Source organism: Cucumis sativus, chromosome 7 (genome assembly GCF_000004075.3).
Source record: "Cucumis sativus cultivar 9930 chromosome 7, Cucumber_9930_V3, whole genome shotgun sequence".
NCBI lineage: Eukaryota > Viridiplantae > Streptophyta > Magnoliopsida > Cucurbitales > Cucurbitaceae > Cucumis > Cucumis sativus.
The window spans coordinates 18031585-18053964 of NC_026661.2; the positions used below are offsets into that span (position 1 = coordinate 18031585).

Sequence of the window (22380 nt, forward strand, 5' to 3'; positions counted from 1 at the left end):
GTATAATTTTTAATATGCCAATTAAAAAAAAAAAAAACTTAAAGTGTTATTACAATAAACTTTTACATTATTATATTATAAAAGGAAAGAGTTAATGGTTTATTTATATGAATAATTTCTCCATCTTGTGATCCAAACATGACGAAAGAAAAAGAAAAATATGGTTGATGTTCCCATCTCAATCACGAGATTATTATTTGTTCACATCCCAATGTCTAAGATGATGAGTGTTGCCTCATGAATCAAGGGCAAAGATAACGACTTTATTTTTTTATAATTATAATCTTACTTAATTTGATCAATCAAATCCAATATTTTACCCCATTCAAAAACTATATTTACATGCTAAAACATAGTGATTAAAAATCTAACACTTAATTAAAAGTCTACACATGTTATAAGGATGATATAATACTACATTTACTTTCATGGTATCATGTCAAAATGTAAAGAGTGAGGTTAGAACTTTAACTTTAGAAAGAGTTAAAGAGATAGTTTTATTAATTATTAGACTAACATCTAGAATTAGTATTATTTCAATTTTTTGTGGTATAAATAGCATAAAGTTGACGAGGGATCGAGGTTCAAGGCTCGAGCTCTTGAACCTATATTAAATTTACTAATAATGTCACCGAAATTAAATTTCATCTAGGTAAGTCAAACTCTAACACACACCTAATTGTTGGTCTCCATCCCAAATCAATCTTCTTAAGTAATAAAATGAGATAATATACCTCTATTATCTGTGGAAATATTCAAATTAAAAATTAAAATGTAGTTTTAGAGTTATGTTGTTTTTCCATAATTTCAATTTTAAAGATGGCAAATTTTTTTAAAAAAAATTAATTAGAATAAAATGTGTACTAGTAAAAACGTAGATTGTTTTCAATTTAGGTTCAAGTTTTAATCATTTCTAAATATGTATTTTTTTTCATCCGTTCAATTTCAAAAGTATCGTATATGTTAAAAAGATAAAAGTATCGATTATTTTCAATTTTTGAAGAAAAAAACGAGAATAAAACTATATTGCATGATTTAAAAATATATATATAGCTAGTTTTCATGCAAAAGGTGAAAGTAATGAGTAAAGGTATATAATTAACGTGACATTAGGTATCTATACAATAAATAAGGAAAAAGAAGGAAGTTCACAACTAGAAAGCAACAAAAGGCTAAAAAAACTCAAAGTGAAATGACACATTCCAACATTTAGGTATAGATATTATATTTATATATACTTGTTCTAGATTTTAAAAATTTTGTGAAAATAAAATTAATAATCAAGTATTACTCTAACGAAAATATATATTTATAAATGGTTAGAGAAGAATCTATAATTGTGTTTTAGTCTTTAGTTCATTTTTTTTTTTATGAATATGCGTGTTTGGTCTCTAAATTTCTAAATTTTAAAATTTCATCGTGGGATGAGACATTTGATCTATTGAATTTTTAAAATGTAATTTTTTTAATTTCTAAATTTTTAATAGATTTAAAAAGTCTTAAATAACTTTATACTTTCATTTAAAATAAATATATATCATTTTAAATTAGGAAAATAATTTATAAGAATCTTATTATCTTTAAAAATATTTTTTTCTAATTTTAAATTTATAATTACTTTTTAAAAAATCAAACAAAATTTTTTTTTTTATCATCTTATAAACTTATTTTCTAAAAACTTACATTTTCAAAACTCTCCTTCACCAAATGGCCTATTTTTATATCAATTTCAAGCAACTATATATTTATTTATTTATATATATAGTTTTGGCTAATTTATCCACTAATTTTAACAATTAGAAAATCAAAATTAAATATCAACAAACTCATTAATTCCATAACATCAATTTTTCTAAACGGATTTTAGTTTAATTAGTGACAACAAAACTTTGATAAAACTCACCGATTTTCTTATTGAGCTCCATCAATTATAGTTCATTTAACCTATTTGAAAATACCTTTTTACAATGGCATGCGGAAATTTATATATTTTATTTTAAGGTTTAATGTTATAATTGGTCTAAAGTGAATACTGATTTAACTTGAGAGAAAAAAGAGTTCCCTTATACATTATCATCCAAATCCAAATTCCCTTATATAACTTTAACACATACCAAGAGAAATTAATTTGAACATAATTTCTAATATAATTGGTTAGAGTATAAATAACATTCCCTGAAAACTCAAACCATATTATAAGAGAAAAAAAAAACCATTAAATACAATTTTCTATTATTTTCATGTTGAAATTTTGCTATATTTGGAAAATATTTTTGATATTTTTTTTTTAATATTTTTCTAAATTTTAATAATCTACTATTGAATGAAAAGGTGACCGTAAAGATTAAAAAAAAAAATTATAAGAGAAGTTTTTATGAACTAAAATATAATAATTTATACAAAAAAAAGGAAGTCTTTGCTAATATTATTATTTTGGCTTGAAAACAAAACCACGTGACACTAAAAAATAATGGAAAAAAGGTAGAAAGAAACAAGAAAAAAATCAAAAGAAAAAGAAAACCAAAACAAACATTATATTGAATAATTTATAGCATATAGTTTGTAGTACTACACAACTACAATTTCATATACAACAATAAAATTAATTTGTGAATAACATGTGACTATTTTATGTGATAATTTTATGTAATGTCTTTTCTTATGGGACTTTTATTTTTTTAAATATATGCATTTAATTTATATGTGTGTTGTGTTAGGTCTATTATCGTTTTACCGAATTGATCGATTTTAGATTTAAATATATGTTGAAATTAAAAATCATGAACTGACTAGTTTTTCTATAATGATTATATGAAAGAAAAAAAAAATCTCAGGAAAGAAATTTAAACTACGTACCTTTGATCACTTTAATACATACTATGTCTGTGTGGACCAGGGTTAACGTTAACCATATATATGAATTGTATATGTTTGTTTTGACTAGTGATATAAATATTAATTATATATATATATCAGACACACATCTGGAAAACAAATTTCATAAACATATCGAAACTTTCAAATTTATATATTCGGCGTTTATTGTACTTAAAACATCTAGATCGGTATAAAATACATCTAAATATCTCTAATGGTATGTTGTATATAAAATGTGTTGCGAAGAGGGAATCTTTAGTGCCTACTATGCTTTTATATCTTTTTGCATTATTTTACAATTGTTCGGGTCAAAGTGGTTACATGTCAAATTGTGTATTATTTCATGTATAGTGTGATTTATACATAGATATGAAACATCACAATTTAATGGTAGAGTTGTGTTTTGAATAGACGTTTATGTTCTTTTTCTGATACAACTATATATTTTGATCACTTGAATTGGTTACTAGACGAAGTGATATATCCTTTAATATGTGGTGTGTGATCTAGAGACCGTATATATAAAACATCACGTTGAAACAGTGGAGATGCATTTGAGTCGACGACAATTACATTCTTTTTCTTATTTACATTAATCTAATTGAAGTGGGTATATCCCGTCTTATATGAGTAGGATTTAGACTATATATATTACCAAGCATCATATCACCCACGTAAAACAAATGTTGCATTAATCATTATATATATTTTAATTTTTTCAATATAATTGAAATAAAGTTAGACGAAAGTGAAAGGAATTGAAACTTACAAATGGAAATTGAGAGTATAAATTGATATTAGATAGTTAATTATTGGAAACGGAATAAAATTCTGTTTATTTAAAGTATAATTAATAAATAAAATTAAAAGTTAAAGTTAAATTAATCAAAATACAAAGATAAAACGAAAGTTTTGTTTTTCTTCCAAAAAGATCCCCAAGAAAGCATTTGTTAATAATTTTGGTGAAATGATTCGAAGGGGTAAAAAAGAATAACTTTATCCATTCAACATTACGTGTCAACCCATCTTTTGGGCTTCGAATTAAATTCCTTTTGAATCATATTCTATTCTCTTCTATTTCTTTTTTTTTTTCAATTTAATAAATAACCCATTTTTTCTCATCAAACTAATTTTAAAATTTTGTTAACATTGATAAACTTTTATTACTATTAATAATTTTTGTTATATTTTTATTCATTATGTTGCGTTTAAAAATGTCTCTTTATTCTATATTTATTTCAAACCTCTATCATGATTTAATGAATTTCTATAAATATTAAGTTCAAATCAATAGTAATGGAGGTATTCATATAAAAATTATTAAAAGTACAAAAAAATAAATATTTTGAAAATAGTTAAAAAATCAAAAGGTATTTTTTTTTTATATATAAAAAGAAAGTACAAATCATATCCCCAAAAGCTTGGCTTATGGTTTATATTAAATATTGATGTGTGACATATCTATCTAGATGGAAACTTTTACTCTTTAGGAAAAAGAATATGTTTTTATTACATTATCAAATATAGGGTAGTTATTTTTGTTCATAGGTTGCTTTCCAATTAACACATTACCCAAAAGAAAGAAATTAAAAAAAAAAAAAGAACTATATAACTAAAATAGTTTTCTATGAATAAAGTTAAATGAAGATGGAGATGCATAGTTCTATTTTGATAAGGTTGGAAAATGGAGATAGTGATCTATTCTTAATTAGAAAAAGGAATTCAATAATTTTTTAAAGATATTCATCAATACTTAAACGATACTGAAATTTGATTATATTTGTAAAAATTTAAAAATAAGTTTCTTTTTATAAAATAATAATTTTGGAAACATCTATTTTATTTTATGACTTTTTTATAATCAAATGTTTTATTGTTGGGTAAGATGATTTAAATTTTAAATTTTGTTCGTTTCATAATGATTTCATTTATTGACCATGTTTCTAGAATTAATGTACAAAATTCGACAATGTTGTTTTAATATAAATTAAATTTATGGCCTATCATGCTAATTTTCTTATTGCAAATATGGTATAGAAATAAAAATGAATGGATCAAAATTATTAAAATCAAAGAAAGTATTTAAAATCTAAAATTGTTTCAAGACCTAAGTCGATCATCATAGTAATTTTTATCTTCGTCACACATTAAAAATCGACTATCTTTATGTCCTTCCATTCTAGAAGTAAGAGGTTCAATCTCTTCCCGTCGTTGTACTAAAAAACGGACATTTTAAATAAAAAGATTTTTTTGTTGCTAGTGTTATGAACCTTCAAATAAAGGACCATTTCTTCTTCTCTCTTTATTGTTTTCATATTCTATTCTTTCATTTAAACATATATATATATAGATATATAGAATTAATCCCTTTAAAAACTAAAAGCATCTATTTTCTATTTTATTTTACCTTTTTCAAAAGATCAAAGAAACTTTTAAAAACTATATATTAATGAATACCAAACATAAAAGAATTCCAAGTGGAATTGTATTATTCACGAATGAAGGGTTTCAAAGATTGCTTTATATTATTTTTCAATCATTATTATTCATTTTCATGACTTACCCATATATAAATTTTTATAAACTATACATATATATTTGAGAAGTACTTTTTCTTTTTGTTAGCATAAAGGAATCCCCTTTGAGTTTAAAGATAGGACAGTCACTTTCCTTATTATTCTTTTGCTTCAAACCTAATTTTTTTTGTTACTAAAAAGATGATCAAACAAATCCATCTCTCTCCTCTCTCTCTCTCTCAAGAAAAGAAATTAAAATTAATAACAATATGACTTCAAAGTGGAAAGCATTATTAACCTAATGGACAAATAATATTAGGATCCAATAATCATATTATTTTATGAAAAAACTAGTTGAAGACCTTACATAAAGTTTTAAAATATACATTTTTAATATCGAACATTTTAAAGATATAGATACATATGAGTTTTCAAATATCTCATTTAGTAGTCAATTTTCAATATTATGTAAATTCAATCTCTTTTCTAAGTAATTAGAAAAAATAATTTAGAAAGGATCTCCTCTCAAATTTTGTTTTTTTATTTAAAATGTTATTTTAAATCTATTTTTACCAACTTTGAACTAAAAAGTTGCATTCTTGAAACTCGGATTAAAATGTTAAATTTTGAATAAACTCAAAGCTAAATGCACTTATTTTTAAAACTTTGATGACATAAAAATGTATATTTTGAAAAGTAAAGCAACCAAAGATACCTATCCTCAAATTTCGGATATGAAAAGAGTAATTTTTCTCAAAGGTGATGTATTTAATTAAATAGTATTAACACACCAAAGATGTTATAAAAAAAGCACACACAAAAGATGTTAAAGTGATAAATTAGAAAGATTATATGCATATCTTTAAAATTATTATCAATAATATAATATAATTGGTATATATTTTAGAACTTTAGAAAGCTTTTTAGGTTAGAAAGAATAAAGATATAGTTATAGAACAACATGAGATGTCAATAACAATAATTTAGATGAAAGATAATTGATATATGTTAGGCACAAGTAGATATAAATATAAACAATAATGTGTGCACAAGTTATAATATGACATACCCAACAAGAGAGAGACAATGGAATATATATATACACACTAACATATATTGGAGGGGCCATGGAAAATTAAATTGTTAAAGAAATTGGATTTATATATATTATTCTCTCTTCTAAAATTAATTAAAATACTTGTAAAGTTATTAAAATGGAAGTCTTTAATAAAGTCATATAAAGATATACCCAAATGAATCAAAATATAACAAAATTTTATGTCTTTAATTGATAGTTTGATTATGGTAGATATAAAACTTTATTATAATTTTAAAATATTTTTAACGTTTTTGTCATTTACGATAAATTTTAAAAAAATTAATTTTAATATACTTGAATGCTTCTTACTTATTATTTATGTTATTCCAAAAGATGATAAAATTGAATATAAAATGTGTTAAATGAGTTATGCAATAATCAACTTGTGAATTAATTATATTCCTTCACAGATTAAATTTTACCTCAGTTAAACTATGATGTGTTTTTTCTTCTTTCTTTTAATTGTCTGATTGATTGAACATTTTGCTTTTTAATTGAGAGTTTAAAATTTACGTGAGTTCGTTAAACTATGTTGAAGTGAACTCTATAGCACATAACTATTTTCAAATCGAGTAGAAAAATATTTGAGTGGATTTTTTTTTTTGTAATGAGTGACAAAAAGGCAAACAAGTTGAAATTTGTGGCTAAAACCATTGACACTTAGAGGCCAAGATGACCCCTCAAAATTGAAGCTGTTGAAAGAAAGAAAAAAAAAAGAAATTCAAATGGAACTCTTCAAACACAAAAAGCCATGATTCTTATTGCCCCTTTTTCCCTTTCATTTCATTTCAATTTCAATTGAATTGAACAACAATAAATAAATAAGTGAAGAGGTTGGTCATGGGAGGTCCATGTTAAAAGGCCAATGCACAACACAGAAACACCTATATATAAAATAAAAAGGTAATGTTGATTTGGATGGTGATGGCATGGGCATGCTCTCATGACATAAACTCACACACCCACTAAAACTAACCAATATTATTTCCCATTAGTTTCTTTTATAATATTATACCAAAGTCAAATTCCCATTATTTCAACCCCCCAAAAAAAAAAAGAAAGAAAGAAAAAGCTTTGCTTTTTGCTCCTCTCCATATTTAATTTTGTTTCTTTTTGTAGTTTTGGTGCTATGGTCCCTACTTCTTCTTATATGTCATTATTCATTGCATATTTCTACTATTCTTCCAATAGGGTTTTCTCTTATACTTTTAAGGCCAACTTCAAAACACACTATTAGGGTTTTAAACTATTGTGTTTGCATTCAAAAACTAGGTTATTTCATCTTAGATTTCATGTATTTTTGTATTGTCGAATCACAACTTTGCCATTGTCATGTAGGAAACGATTCTTACTTCTTTTTTAAAATATATTTTTGAATTATTGTTGTAAGTGATTCAAATGAGATGTACTCAAACATGCACGTAGACGGGTGCATTAGTAATAGTTGTTATCGATATTCCAATTCATTCAAGTTTTTTTCTTTTTTTTCTTTTTTTTTTTTGGAAGGGGGAAGAGAGATGGTTTGATATATTCTTAATCCTTGCTATTTAAGATCCCCATCTTATCTTATCATTATTTATTGGTCTAAATTGTGTTTAACTTTGCTATCACATTCTAGAAATTTGTGCATTTCATGTTGAGATAAAAGGGGCATGACTTAGTGGCAGTTATATGTCTCCTTTAGTGGAAATATTTTAAAGTGCTAACAAAATTAAAATATAATAATTTACAATTTATAAAAAATAATAATAAGTTGTTTTCAATATCTATCAGAGATAGATACTATTAAAAAAAACATTTTCTTTCCACTACTCTAAATTATCTGTCGACGAATGATATATTCAAAAACTAGAGAATTCAGTATCGATATCAAAATTTAATGGATATCTTCGAAATCTATATTAAAAAATATATCATCTAACTATTAATCGCCAGTGTAAGTATGAATATAACTTATTTATATATTTAGAGAATGAAAGCATAATATAACTGTTAATTTAACTCAATCATTTTTATAAATGATTTGATTTACATTATCTATTAAATTAAAAGCAAAGGCAAAGGGGAAGGCAATGATATCCTTAAACATACATATGAAGATCAAAGAAACAAGGTGAAAGTGACAAATCACCATCACAATGCCCATTCTTATTAGATAGACAAAATATAGATAGCAATTACAAAAGAAAAACAATGTGAACTTCAAGAAACAATTTATTTGAAAGAAGAAAAAACTACTCTCAAAACATGAATCATTTGAGTATACAAGTGGGAAGTTTTTTGTCACATTGATGAAAAAAATTGAACCTTGGCCCAAAACAAAACCATACTTCTTTGTATCTATTCCCTCAAAAACCTAACTAGGAATCTTGGCAAAAACAATACACCAAGAATGGATCTTTTTTAAAAAAGAAAATTTCAAAATTTTAAAAAGTACATATTGTTCTTTCTCTCTCTTTCTCTCAAAGTGCTTTTTACAAACTTTATGTGAGCTAGTGAGTATTGGAGGGTAGGAAAAGCATCTAAGAAAGAAAGGTTGAAAGAGATAAATTATTTTGAGCCATCCAAAGTGAGTGGAAGCGTTATATACCACTTTATGCTACAAACTATTGAAACAAGTCATGTGAATTCATCCACACCGTTGAACATGAAATGAAAAAATAATAATAACAAAACAAAACAAAAAAAAAGTACAAAGATTTGTATTCCTTTGCATGATGGTGTAGAAGTTGCTTGAAAGGGAAGTTTAACCATATTTGGTTTCAATTTCAATCGGTATTTGATTTCTCTTCTTTTTCTTATATCCTTTCTTAAAACATCTCTCTCGAATACTCTATGTTTCTTCCCTGTAGCTAATATGTATTGTTTTCTTTTAGTTTTTAAATCATATTATAGAAGAAATAAGAGGGTGAAGATTCAAACATACGACTTACAGAAAGAAGCAGGACAACAAAATTAATGTGCTTATATAAAGATGTTAGAACGTTCTATACAGGGTTCAAGAAAGTTCTTTTTAATGATTTTGGAATGTTAATCTAATGGAAAAGTAAAGTCATGTCATAAAGCACTTTTTTTCCCCTCTACTAGTTGCATATTTTGAAATATCTCATCTCATTCAAAAGACTAGCTTTGTACTTAAAAGCTACTATTGTAATATCAGTGAGGACACTTTTTGTCTTATAATAATAATTTGTGCAAATTTAACACTCCTCCATTTCCATTATTTCTACGTTACCCTACTTTTAAAGTAACAAAGAAGGACTTAAAATTGATAGTCAAAGTAAGCTCGACTAAGTGATAGTCGATATTTTACAATAATGAAGTCAAATGTTCAGTCTCCTATCCTGCCGATATTGAATTAGATAAATAAATTTAAAAAAAAAAACCTAAGAATTGTTAACTATTTAATTTCATTTTTCCATTTTTAAAAGATAGGTACATATATAATAAATTATAAATAAACCCTAAAAAAACAAACAGAAAAATATTATATCTCTTGTTAAGGTTTATTAAACACAAAACCGAATAATGAAAGCAAAATTGCAATAAAACCAATTGTAAGACACCCAAAGTAATTCGTTTTAACTAACATTAAAATATAAACAAAATCACGATAAAACCCGACTCTGAACAACCTAAAGTTGTTCCATAATTTGAAGGTGAGTCCTACACCCTATTGTTCAACCCCTTTGTCCCTCAATAAACCTGTTCTAGAAAGGGAATGAAAAGTGGAAGAGATAAAAAAGGAACAAATCCTTATTGATCTGCCTGTGTCTATCTCACATCTAATTTGATGGGCCTTAGATGCCACCAACCAACCAATGAAGCCTAAAGAAATGTACCTAACATTATGCAATAATAAACACTTTTGACATTATCTCTAATGATTTCATGTTGCATCATACTCTGTGTAAAATCATGTAAACAATAATAAACAATTGATAGAAAAATAATATATAATTCCACTTCATCGAAGATTCAACTTCAATATTTAAAATGTTTTTATATTTTTTTTAAAAAAACATGAAGTGGATGGCCATCATTATGTGCTAGGTGACAAATATTGACTAAAAGAGGAACTAAGAAAATGGAAAATGAAAACCAGGAAAAGACATCCCTTCTGTCTTCTTTGTACACCTCTACAATGATTCAATAATTCAACAACATTTTTATAAATGAAAATCCTGAGTATTGTGATAGAGACTATAGGTTTGATTACAGATATACAACACATCAATGGAAAACAAAGTTTATTTGTTCATGCTGATGAAATGAATCAGCATGCATTTTTTAACTTTGAAAAGTGTACAATTCTAACTATGAAAGCCACAATAACATAAGAAAACCAAATAAAAAAGATAACTTCCACTCTAATTTATATTTTCTAAGCTCTGGCTAAATATTCTATTTTGCCCCTAAAGTTTCTATCTATCTATTTTAATATCTAAAATAGTCTTTTAGGCACTTTTTCAAGATCAAAGCTGAAATTTAAAGTAGAGAGATTAAAATAGAAGAATTAGAAGTTTAGGGACCAAAATGAAATAGGTGGTAGGAAAGCCGAATGAGTTCTTTTTTTTTGTTACTCCTAATGGATCCATATGGGAATAGTATACTAATATACATATAGACGGCCGGTTCCATTTACAATTTTACGAAGGAAGTTAGTACAGAGCAATTATGTTTAATTACCTTCTGAAGGAAGCTTTCAACTTCTTTTCGGTTGCAAATATAATTGGCTAGTGAGATTCTTGCACCATGTGACAAATGCCTTCGTGAAGATAACGATATGATAGCTTTTCAGATTTTTTAGTTCAGCTCCAAACATACAGAATTGTTCATGAAGGTTAATGAAAATGAGTCCTCAAAGCTGCACTCAATGGCGGAAGGTCTTAACTACCAGCTCAATTCGTCGACGACAGAGTGGACAGTTTGTTAAATGTGAACAACATGCTACACAACAGCACATATGGCCGCACCTGCAATCACAGCCAGTAGCCAGTTTTTTTTTAATTAAATTTTATTTAGGACAGATAAGGTAGAACAAAGGCGTATAAGTTCCTTCAAGTCTGATATGCTGTACAGGTTCAGTAGATATACACCATTAGGAAAAGAAAACTAAATGCATTCTATAATAAGAAAATAGAGGTATCGAGTAGATTCCATTATACATTAAAGGATAATTGAGTACTTAAAAAATTATCATTTATAGAACGAATTACAACGAACAAAAGAAGGGAAGAAAGGACTCATGATCATGTTTCCACAAAATATCAAAGAAAGAAGAGCCAGGAGCGGAAACATAAGCCAAGAGGACGGCCGATTAAAAAATTAAGAGAACTTTTCAGAAAAGTAAGCATAGTTTAAAAAAATGGGCTTGCAACATGGTAAAGGTAAAACTAGAAGTTGATGGTTTGGTGACATTCATGGGAAAGAGACACAAGTGTGCTTAGTCATGCTTTCATACAACAGTGGCCCCAATAAAGAAAACGAGGTGTATAATTCTAGTGCAATTAAGAGTGGACTTCCACTCTCGCACTAAAAACATCAAAACCCGGCGTATTACACATTGGGATATATTCTGATTCCATTTCCAAATTCCAATTACCACCTCCCACCAAAAGGAGACCAATTTTTTCTAAGATATCTTCAAAATTCACTCGCTTCTCAAAATATTGAGGCAGTGTTTCCGATAGTTGTTGGAACTAGTAAAGAGTATTTAGATAATTTCACTCCATCTACATCTCTAAGCATGTAATGTGTGTGTTTTAGGGGAATGGAGAGAAAAAGTTCTTACGGGACAAAAACAGCATTGTAGTCTCTCTCGAGACATATTACACAAAGATCTGGCATTGACCGGTCTCTCTTTGTACCATCTGTTCCATTGCTGGCCTTTTCAATTTCCCCTGAAGCAATATAATTTTAGTCTCATCCATGTGTATATTTACTTCTAGAGGCTGCCTATCAAAAACTTGGGATTCTACCTTCATTTTCTTGGCTTGATCTTTTGGCAGCTGCAGCGAGGACCCTGTACAGTCATAATATTTCTCAGCTAGCTCATAGAAAAATGAAAATAATAATAATTATTAATAAAAACATGGGGAAGAAAGAGACAGGAGAGATAATCCATAAGGTTGAATGGTATAAGCATAAAGTTGGTCCTTGGTCCTCTCTTAAAATGATAAAAATTATACAAACTACAAGTGCTTTCTGGATATTACTATACATCACCTCTGTTTCCATTCTACATTCAAATATCACAGATAAAAAGATCAAATGAAACAAATCTTAGTAAGTAAATAAACTAAGCACACCTTTTCTGCAATTCCCAGCGACGCCTTCTCTCCATGAGATAAAGAATGACATGCTTTGTAACCAGATACAAACCAAATATACTCAAGCCCATGGAAGCATACTTGTACCACCTGGTAAGTAGCCGTGTCATAACAAAGCATAGAGAAAGAAATGCCCAGCATATACATACATTATGGGAAAACAAAGAGATTAAAATATCTATAAAGATAAGAGGACATGACCAACCTGGCCCACTTCCCAAGATTGCTTATGAGTTGATCAATGGTTTTTGGGGAGACATAAAATGGTCCCTTGTGTGGACGTTGAATTCTGATTGTACCAATGTCATCTTTGGCTGCCTGATTACAAATTCAAGATCAAACACAAGAATCATAAGCAATTCAGAAGATAACCACGGTACTCATGCATTTAAAATAATCTAAGCAGACTCCAGAGAAACCCCTCTCTACCCCACTAAACTAAGTTTATCACTGCACTTGGGAAACCCCGTATTCTTAATCAACATTCATCAAAGTCACGTTCAACATTCTTCCTATTGAGAGAAGAGGAACCAAAGATTTTGGAGAATTAATTTTTCTTATTATTCAAAAGTCCAATCTGATGGTAAATATAAAATACAAGGAAAGAGCATTGAACTATCTAAGGTAACTATTTTTTAACTAAGTAAACCATTTCATTGATGTATGAAATTACAAAAGAGTGGAGGAGAGAAGCCTCAAACCAAAGGAAACAAAAGAAATCTCCAGTTGGTCAAAAGAGAATCGAAACTACAAGAATGGAATAATTTAGACAATTTACACCAAGAGATAGCAATGAAGATAACATGCTCTCTACAAAAAGGTAGAAGTGTTGAACTTGTCATTGAAGATATAGGCTATAGCTATTTCATTCAATCCAAACAGACCACAAAAAGGCTCAGTTGAGTTGCATCCAAAGGAGGCTCTTTCTACCTTTAAATGGATGACCCTTGATCATAAGAGATAGGAAGCTAGTGATATTCAGTGGAAAAACCACAGACCAATTTAGTGTAGAGAATGTGGTTCCAAAATGTGTTAAGAGAATGGGCAAGAGATGAATAGGTTCCTTTTGTGTCTCATTTCCTTCGTAAGTGTGCACCAGCTGGGGGAGATTGCCAAAGATGGTAATCGATGGTACAGCTAGTCATGTGTAACTTGTAAGAACACCCTTGTGTGGTAGCTCCCACAAAAAAAAATTAGTCTTTTTTGGGTATTGGGCTTTGGAAGGAACAACAAAAACATTGTTGATGTTAGTGATATATAATTAAATCTGTCTTCACCCACAAGCTTAAGCTTTTGCGTTGAGTTAGTGATTTAAGATGGTAATACAGTAGGTGGTCCAAGAAGGTCCTATGTCCAAGCACCTGCATTGTTGTTTCCTCCCCAATTATAATTGTTTTCCACTTGTTGGGCTTCAAGCCCACAAGTGTGAGGAATGTTAGTGATATATAATTAAATTTGCATTCATCTACAAACTTAAGCTCTTAGGTTGAGTTGTTAATGATGTTGATAATGTTGTGCTTGAGGGAAATCAAAGATTTTGTAGAGTAGATCCAGTTTGATAATTAATACCATTTGTCATCAGTTTGTTGAGGCTTTGTTAGAATAAGAACCTACTCACAAATTTGAGATTCCCACAAACCGTAAGGCCCCAACACCTCTACGTCACCTGCTAAAGATTAAAAATCGTTGCCTCCTTGGCAAGGGAGTGAGCAAATAAATTGAGGTAAGTCGTGTTTAAAGAATAGGAGCTCACCCAGGAATCAAGCGTCCGAATGTCCATTACCAAGAGTCACCACAACATGTTGATCTACCAGTGGTTGAAGGATAAAAATGGCCTTGCATGGGCCTTTGGAAATGGATAGAGAACAGGAGTCAGTTTTCGTATCACATATGGAGGAGCCAAATTTGGCAGCAATGACCCTTCTGCACAAAGCATGTATTTCCATAATGTATCTCCAGATCCATTTGGAGAGGAGATCCTTATTCCTCAGCTTTGGAGTAGTAAACCTCAGCCCACCAAAAAAGAGAAGAGAGATAACTTTATCCCAACTGACAAGGTGCATATTCCAAATCCTCCAAAGATGGAATGAGTTCGCAATGACAACCACAATCAAGACGCTAGCCCCTCGCATAAATTGCTTTGAATGGGTAAATCAATGAGCCATCCTCTTCCCTCTTCCAAAGAAAAGTTTGCTTTTCAATCAAAAGACTGATGCACAAAGTGTTGGAGATTATAAGCTAATAAGCCTCACCACTGGTTTATATGAAATCCTTGCTAAAGTTCTTTGCAAGCAGCTGAAGAGGGTCCTCCGATCAATAATTTTTTAAAACCAATTGGCCTTTTGCGAAGGGTAGACAAATTCTTGATGTTTCTTTTATCACCAATGAGCTTACTGACAAATGGAAGAGGAAGAAAAATAGAGGCATCATTGTCAGGTTTGACACCAAAAAAGCCTTTAATAATGCTGGTTGGTCTTTTCTTGATAAAGTTCTTGGGGCAAAAGACTTCGGGATCCATTGGAGGAAGTGGACATAGAGTGTATCTAGGCAACGAACAATTCAGTTATTATCAATAGTAGACTTCATTCGTTCAAGCAACTAGAGGTATAGGATAAGGTGATCCATTTGGTGCACTTGTGTCTAGAGCCAATCTAGAGAGGAAAATTAAAGGCTTCAAGGTGGGGCAAGACACCTTTTCTATTAGCCACCAACAATTCGTAGATGATATCGTTCTCTACTCCATTTTCAATGAGGAATCTATAAAAAACCTATTCAACACCATCAAGATCTTTGAGACATGCTCTGGACTTTCCATCAACAACCACGAATCAGAAATTCTGGGTATTGACCTTGAACAAAGTGCAGTACAGAAGGGAGCTGATTCAATAGATGCAAGGTTGGATTGTGGCCAAACTCCCCTAGGACTTGCTCTAAATGACAAGACAAGGGAATTTTCCTTTTGGCTTCTTATGTTTTTTCTTTTTCTTTTTTTTTTTTGGATAAAATAAACAATTTCATTAAAAGGAAAAGAAAAAACTGCATGGTCGACAATATGCAAGCCTTGAGAAAATCACGTTACAAAAAAGGATCCCAGCTAAGGTTAATAAGACCCAAAGAATAATTACAAAACGCTTTTGATAATGAAACCCAAAGTGAAACATGATAGTGAACGAGAGACCAAAGATCCTTAGGGTCCCTCTCTACACCTCTAAGAATCTTGTTATTCCATTCTCCCCATAAAGCCCACAAGATCACACAAACGGTAGCACTCCAAAGAAATTTGCCTTTCTCCCTAATGAGCGGATTGGGGAGGTATTCTTCAATCAAGTTACCAACTACTCTGGGGCGAGCAGTTTCCCTACCAGTCATCTGAGCAAAGTAATCACTAAATAGTCACATCTCCAAAGGAAATGGTCCTAATCCTCCGCTGCTTTACAGCATAGAGTACAGAAAAAAAGGCCAACTAACGAGGGTATGATCCTAGCGAGTTTGTCAAACCTATTGTTGCGACTGTGAATCACCTGCCAAGAAAAGAATCTCACCTTTCTAGAAATCTTAATCCTCCAGAGAGTTGAAAAGACTGACTCACTATAATGGGAAAGATCCACCAAGGTTTGAAAGAAATATTTGCAGGAAATAGCCATACACAGGGTTGGGACTCCAAATTCTAACATCCTTTTGGCTTCCTATGTTTGAAAATATTGAAAGAAGACTCGAGACTTGGTCCAGCTCATATATCTCAAAGGGAGTAGGCTAACTCTTATAAAAGCCACTTTGCATAATCTCCAAACTTATTGTTTAACCCTCCTCAAAATATCAAGCAAAGTGGCACAAATCATTGAAAAATTTTACAGGCTTCTACCAAAGGGAAGGAAGATGGATTGCATACATCTTTGTCTACTGGTGACCAAGTTATAAATCCTATCAGTCTGGGGGTTGGAGAAGAAGATGATGCACTCCTGGGCTACTAGCCAAGTGGGTTTGGAGGTTTCGGATAGAAAATTCTGCATTGTGGATACGATAAATAGTGGAACTATGGTTCTTCCAAACTGAAGACCAAAGTTGATAAACACTTCCTGCCCACTGGCAAAGAACCTCGGAATGCTATTTCTTTTTTCCAAAACAGGATGGATGAACGTGCTATCTGCAAATTGGGCAATGGGAAGGCAGCATAGCTTTCTGGCCCAAGGCCCCCAACTCTTATAGAGTAGGTGTGAACCAAACAACATCAGAATTACAATGCAGGCTTGCACTGATTTGCCTTTCTTTCCCTCACTCGCCAAAACTAAAACCATAAGGTCTCATTATACTAGTTTGAACAGAATGCAATATCATCCATTTACAATTCCCTCTAGTTACTTTGCAGCGTGTGTGGGCATGTGAATGTGTGTTCTCTCTCTATTAGACTCCATTACTAAAGTTGATGTCAAATAACATTCAGTTAGTTCTCCACATGGTAGACTAGACTTTTCATGGAGAAACTAGGAGCACAGGTGAAGGTGGTAAGTCTTGGACTGATAAATATGATACGTAATTGAAGCATCAAGATAATATGAATCAACATTGTACTCCCAAATATAAAATTGTCAGCTTCAGCTAGTTCTTGATTATAGCTTTTACACATATGAAAATGATAATGGCATACCTCACCAACAACAGTCAAGGAAGTACCGGTAGGTAGAACACGCTCAATTCGCTTAACTCCAAGCATCTTGAAAGAGAAATTACAAAATCAGTTCAATAAGACCACTGCAAGCACATTATACTAAATGCAACATTTTTTAACAAGACAAACCTTAAGACCTTGGAGATAATCTAAAGTGCCACGCATAAGGGATCTGCCAGATTCTTCAAATACCTCACTCACTACTGGTAATATAAAATTTGTGGCATTTCGAGCTCCCAGCACAAACGCACGACCAGTCCCATCATCCTGATAAAAAGAAGATGGCAACTTTATGGATCACACTGATCATCATACACGAAGGTTCAACTCAATCTATCAACTCTGTACACAGGTTGACCTATACGAAAATGGACTAAAAGAATTAGTATATCTCTAACCAGATACCAAGGAACTTCTTTGCTCATGGAGAGCATCAGTGCAGAATCCTGAATCCATGATCCTGCATCGTTGTGCTTTAGAAAATGTTGTTCTGCCTAAATAAAAACAAGCACACTTAAGTTAAATATCATGTTGAATGTACTCTAGCAAGGAAAATAACATCCATTACCGTTTCCTCCACAATTACACCCCTTAAACCACTAAATTCACAATTTATTGGTGTATCAGAGCTAACTCTTCCAGAAATTGCAACGACCAAAGGTAACAAATGTTCTGCCTCAAGCAATTGAGCTGAAATGGAAAGAGGTGTTTCTAAAATAAATAACACAAGTAGATAATGACAAATACCTTTAACAGCAAGACAATAGATGAGTATATAATATTAATATTAAATGTGCTCGGAACCTGCATCTGCGCTGAAACCTAGATTTTATTGATCTCAAGTGCTTACAATCAATGATCTCAAGTGAACAACTTCTGTAATATGCACATTTAGCCTGAGAATACAAAAGACTACCAAATTAACTGTCTGTGGTTGACTTCCCTTTTTTCCTTTAAATGATTGGTGTATCAAGGGGGAGGCCTTCTATTGTGCTAATTGTCATACCTCACGCCACTAATCCTTAACAGGCTTCACCATCCAAGGCCAACTCTGAGATGCAACAAGAGTCTTGACTTGTTATGTTCTCAACTTGAGGATTGACCAAGGCCTTTGAGGTTATCGCTAAACATCTCAAACCCTCACCATTCAGACACAACTCACCGTTGCTGATGATATACCCAACAGAAACACGAAGGGGAATGTAAAAAACAATAGAATAAAATTGTTATGGGGTTGTTTAGATTAAATAAAAGGCATCCAGCTAGACAAACTAGAGTCTAAGGCACAGTTACAAATTTAGTTTGAAACAGAAACTCAAAGGAGGCATTTGGGTGCCTGTAATGTAATGGGTTTGTGATGTAATGGTAATAAAAAAACCCAAGTTGTGATGGAGTGTTTTGGCCCAATTTATAATACCAAACTTATTTTGTAACCACGTTTTTCAATCCAATCCTCTTTTCCATGTTTTCATGCTTCACGGTCCCACATTTGTTATGCTCTTGATTTTTCAAGCATTCCAATTCCCAACACCTCTCTGATTTCCAGTAATCCTAATTACATTTTATCTCCTCAAATAGCCCCAAAAAGAAACATGATATCGTCGAGGAACCAAACCTCACCGAGATCCCTCCCAACTGTCAAAACACTTTGTTAGCATGTCAGCTCAAAACCCACAAATTTTTACACATCCCACCAAGCCACAAGAACTGATCTCTATCATGAAAAGGTAGATGGAGGAAGAACTCCTAGATCATAGCATGACAATCCCTATGTCAAGCCAACAAAAAGCCAAATATCAAGAAAAAAAGATTCCTAATGGATATTCTAAACTCATGTCTCCATGACAAACAAACAGTATTTCAGTCATTATGGGAGAGATAGCATTGCAACTAATCGAGCTCTTGTCTCCTCTTCCTATCCAACTCAGGATAGATGGATGTGATCCAAATCTTCCCCTGCCTTTCGACAGAGAATACAAGAAGACAGGCCCAACCAATGGAAACATCTTTCTTGCAAGCCAATCCAAAGTGTAAGGACGACCATTTAAGACTTGTCAGGTAAGGAACTTAACTTCCCTCAAAATCTCGATCCTCTAGAGAGTAGAAAAACCAACTCATTAATGGGAGTATGGTTCAACGAAAGACAAAAATGATTTACAAAAGAAGCCCTCCGAAGGGTTCAGGCTCCACAAGCAAATCCCTTCACCAAACCTAAACACAAATTCACCAATCAAAGTTTTCAAAAGTAAGAATATTGAAAAAGGGTCTCTAGTTCATGTTAGTTAGAGATTCAAAAAAATTATTAGAGAAAGAAAACCCTCCAAAACATGAATCCAGATCCTCAATGGCTTCTATACCAAAACATGCCAATATGAAAAACACAATGACCCAAGTCTCCCCAAGAACAAGATGCAAGGAGTTTTCGTTACTATTATCCACCAACCGAACAAAGAATTTACCCTTTCATGCAAAGTTACTTTCCAAAGCCACAACCCAAGAGAAAAATGACTTCCATAAAGGCTAAACAACCAAAACAGATGAAAATAGCACTATGAAGCAGTAGTTGGTCTAGTTTAGTTATTGTCTACACAACAAACAGAACGACCTTCTAGCCTTTATCAAATGCTCGTGATGAGTACCTTGAATCGTTAAATCATTAAGTCCTAATATTTTTAATGACTGAAAAAGGTCCCTGCCACTCTTAGGAAACATGATTCCAACATGAATATCGTCAACAAAACATGAACAAAAATGAAGAAACGACGGAAAAATCTAAAAGATAGTCGTACAGGGACTAAAATGAGAGACTAGGGCATCATTTTGAAATAACAACCGCATGGCGGACCCTGAACTTAATAGTATCTTACACCATAGAATTGATCTCTCTCAAACTAAAATTTTGGGAAATAGAAATCAAACCAAATCATAATTGAATCGATCCTATAATAGAGAATCACATACCCAATTCCTTCAACTGATTGACCCGCGTGACAGATTTCAGTAACTCCGCATCCCTATAACACCATAAAATAACAGCAACAAAAAAATGTGATGACTATATGCCAAAATTAAGAAGCCCGTGAGACTCGGATGAGTGTCTCTAACTTACAAATGAGTAATCTTTCCAATATGCAAACGCATAGAGCCCAAATTAAAGTTGAAAAAAGTAAAAAGCATACCGGCCACTACTCCTTCCAAGAAGATAAAGAGCAGCTGCACTCAAACAGCAGCTAATACCTCCCCACGGAAGCATTCTCAACAAGCAATAGCAGGTTCCAATTTCAGATTCCGAAGCCTGTACTCTACATAATACGTAAAAAACAATAGACTGAAATGGCAATTGGGTAGTTGGGAGTTGGAATTCTTGGTTGGGTTGTAGAATGAATGAAATCTGGTGAGGAAAATTGGAAGAAATGGGAAGGATTGAGATGAAAAAGGGGGAGAAGGAAGTGATGGAGTGAAGAGAACGGAGTAAAATATTATTCGATTGAGCTTGTTGCTGTTTGGTGCGGCAACTGGGGTGTCAATCGGGGTTTTTTTTACCTTACGGACTCCATTGATATTGCTGCAGCAAAACGTGTGGACGGTGACGATTAATGAGACCATCCGATCAAAGTAGACTTGGGTGTAATTTTTAAGCGGTAGTTCGGAGCCAACGCCAATTGATATCATCCAAACTATTTGAAGATCCTTTGGTTAGCAACAAAAATAAATAAATAATTCGAGATGGTAATATTTTTAGGAAAGTAAGTGCGGAAGTTGATAAGGATGTAAGAAATATTAGCATTTAGGTGAAATACCACTGTTGATAATAGTTGGAGATGGTAATATTTGTAGGAAAGTAATCGTCAACAACTCCAACTTCAACCCAAAAATTGTTTGCCAGATGGATCCAAAAATTTTATATAGAGCTATCGGACACTATATATTAAACATACTAAGTTTAAAAAAATATTTCGAAGTTCACTATGTTCCAATAACACTTTTTGTAAAATAAACATGTGAAATTTGAAAAATGCATGAAAAAAATAAAGAATAATACTTTTTATGGGTTTCAACTATTTATTGTTTATGTTATATTTCACATGAATGACATCTACTCGTTGTTCTTTTGTGTTTGTAGAATTTTTATGACATGGTAGAAATGGTGTTTCACCCCTCGTGTAATTTTGAACTAATTGAAATATATAAATGTCAATGTGTCAACAAAAATTCGATATTGTAGATTGTAACTATATTTATTTGGACACTATGAAACGGTGTAAAATGGAAAGTTTTGAGACTCAAGTTTGGATTTATGCATCAAATTGGCAGTTCTTTAAGTTTTTTTTTTTTTGTTCCTTTCGTTATTATAATTAAATAACAATTGTTTTTTAGTACTCAATCTGGGTAAATGATTTCAACCACAAATCTTGTAGTTATCATAACAATCCACTATCAATTAAATTAAGTTCATGTTAACATGTTGGTTTTCCTTGTGTTTATGTGATGTTCGACAAATTATACCATGCAATAGAGGAGGGGACGAAAAGTAAATACAATGATTTTTCAATTGACAGTATATTGATCTCCACGAACTTCCCATATGACGGTTTTCTAATTGCATTTAGATAGTCACTCAAATTCACTACAAACTTGCTAGAGTTGGCTTTTTATTACATTTAAAAGCATTATTTAAATTAACAAAAGATAATGCAAACAACGCTCATCCAATTCGTAAATGTAAAAAAAAGATAAAAAAGTTACAAATACTTTTCGTTATAATCTTAAACTTTTAATCTTTAAAAAACGAATCCATAAAGATAAAGATTGAAATATAAAACTTATATAATCATTATATTTTATAATTGGTGTAAGTTCCATTTTAAAATTTTAGATAATTTATACCAT

The 22380-nt window shown here is 31.0% G+C and overlaps 1 protein-coding gene across 1 annotated transcript; it reads right to left on the bottom strand.

Moving 5' to 3' along the window:
* Nucleotides 1-10728: 10728 nt before the first annotated feature.
* On the bottom strand, nucleotides 10729-21127 carry LOC101218196 (E3 ubiquitin-protein ligase SP1). The gene is made up of 11 exons (XM_004136018.3): nucleotides 20670-21127; nucleotides 20452-20504; nucleotides 18059-18180; nucleotides 17889-17984; nucleotides 17620-17757; nucleotides 17470-17535; nucleotides 13030-13142; nucleotides 12804-12914; nucleotides 12474-12517; nucleotides 12287-12395; nucleotides 10729-11468 (listed from the first exon to the last, which is right to left on the bottom strand). The coding sequence occupies exons 1-11, from the start codon at nucleotides 20741-20743 to the stop codon at nucleotides 11366-11368; spliced, it is 1029 nt and encodes a 342-aa protein (XP_004136066.1). The 5' UTR covers nucleotides 20744-21127; the 3' UTR covers nucleotides 10729-11365.
* Between the last annotated feature and the right edge of the window lie 1253 nt (nucleotides 21128-22380).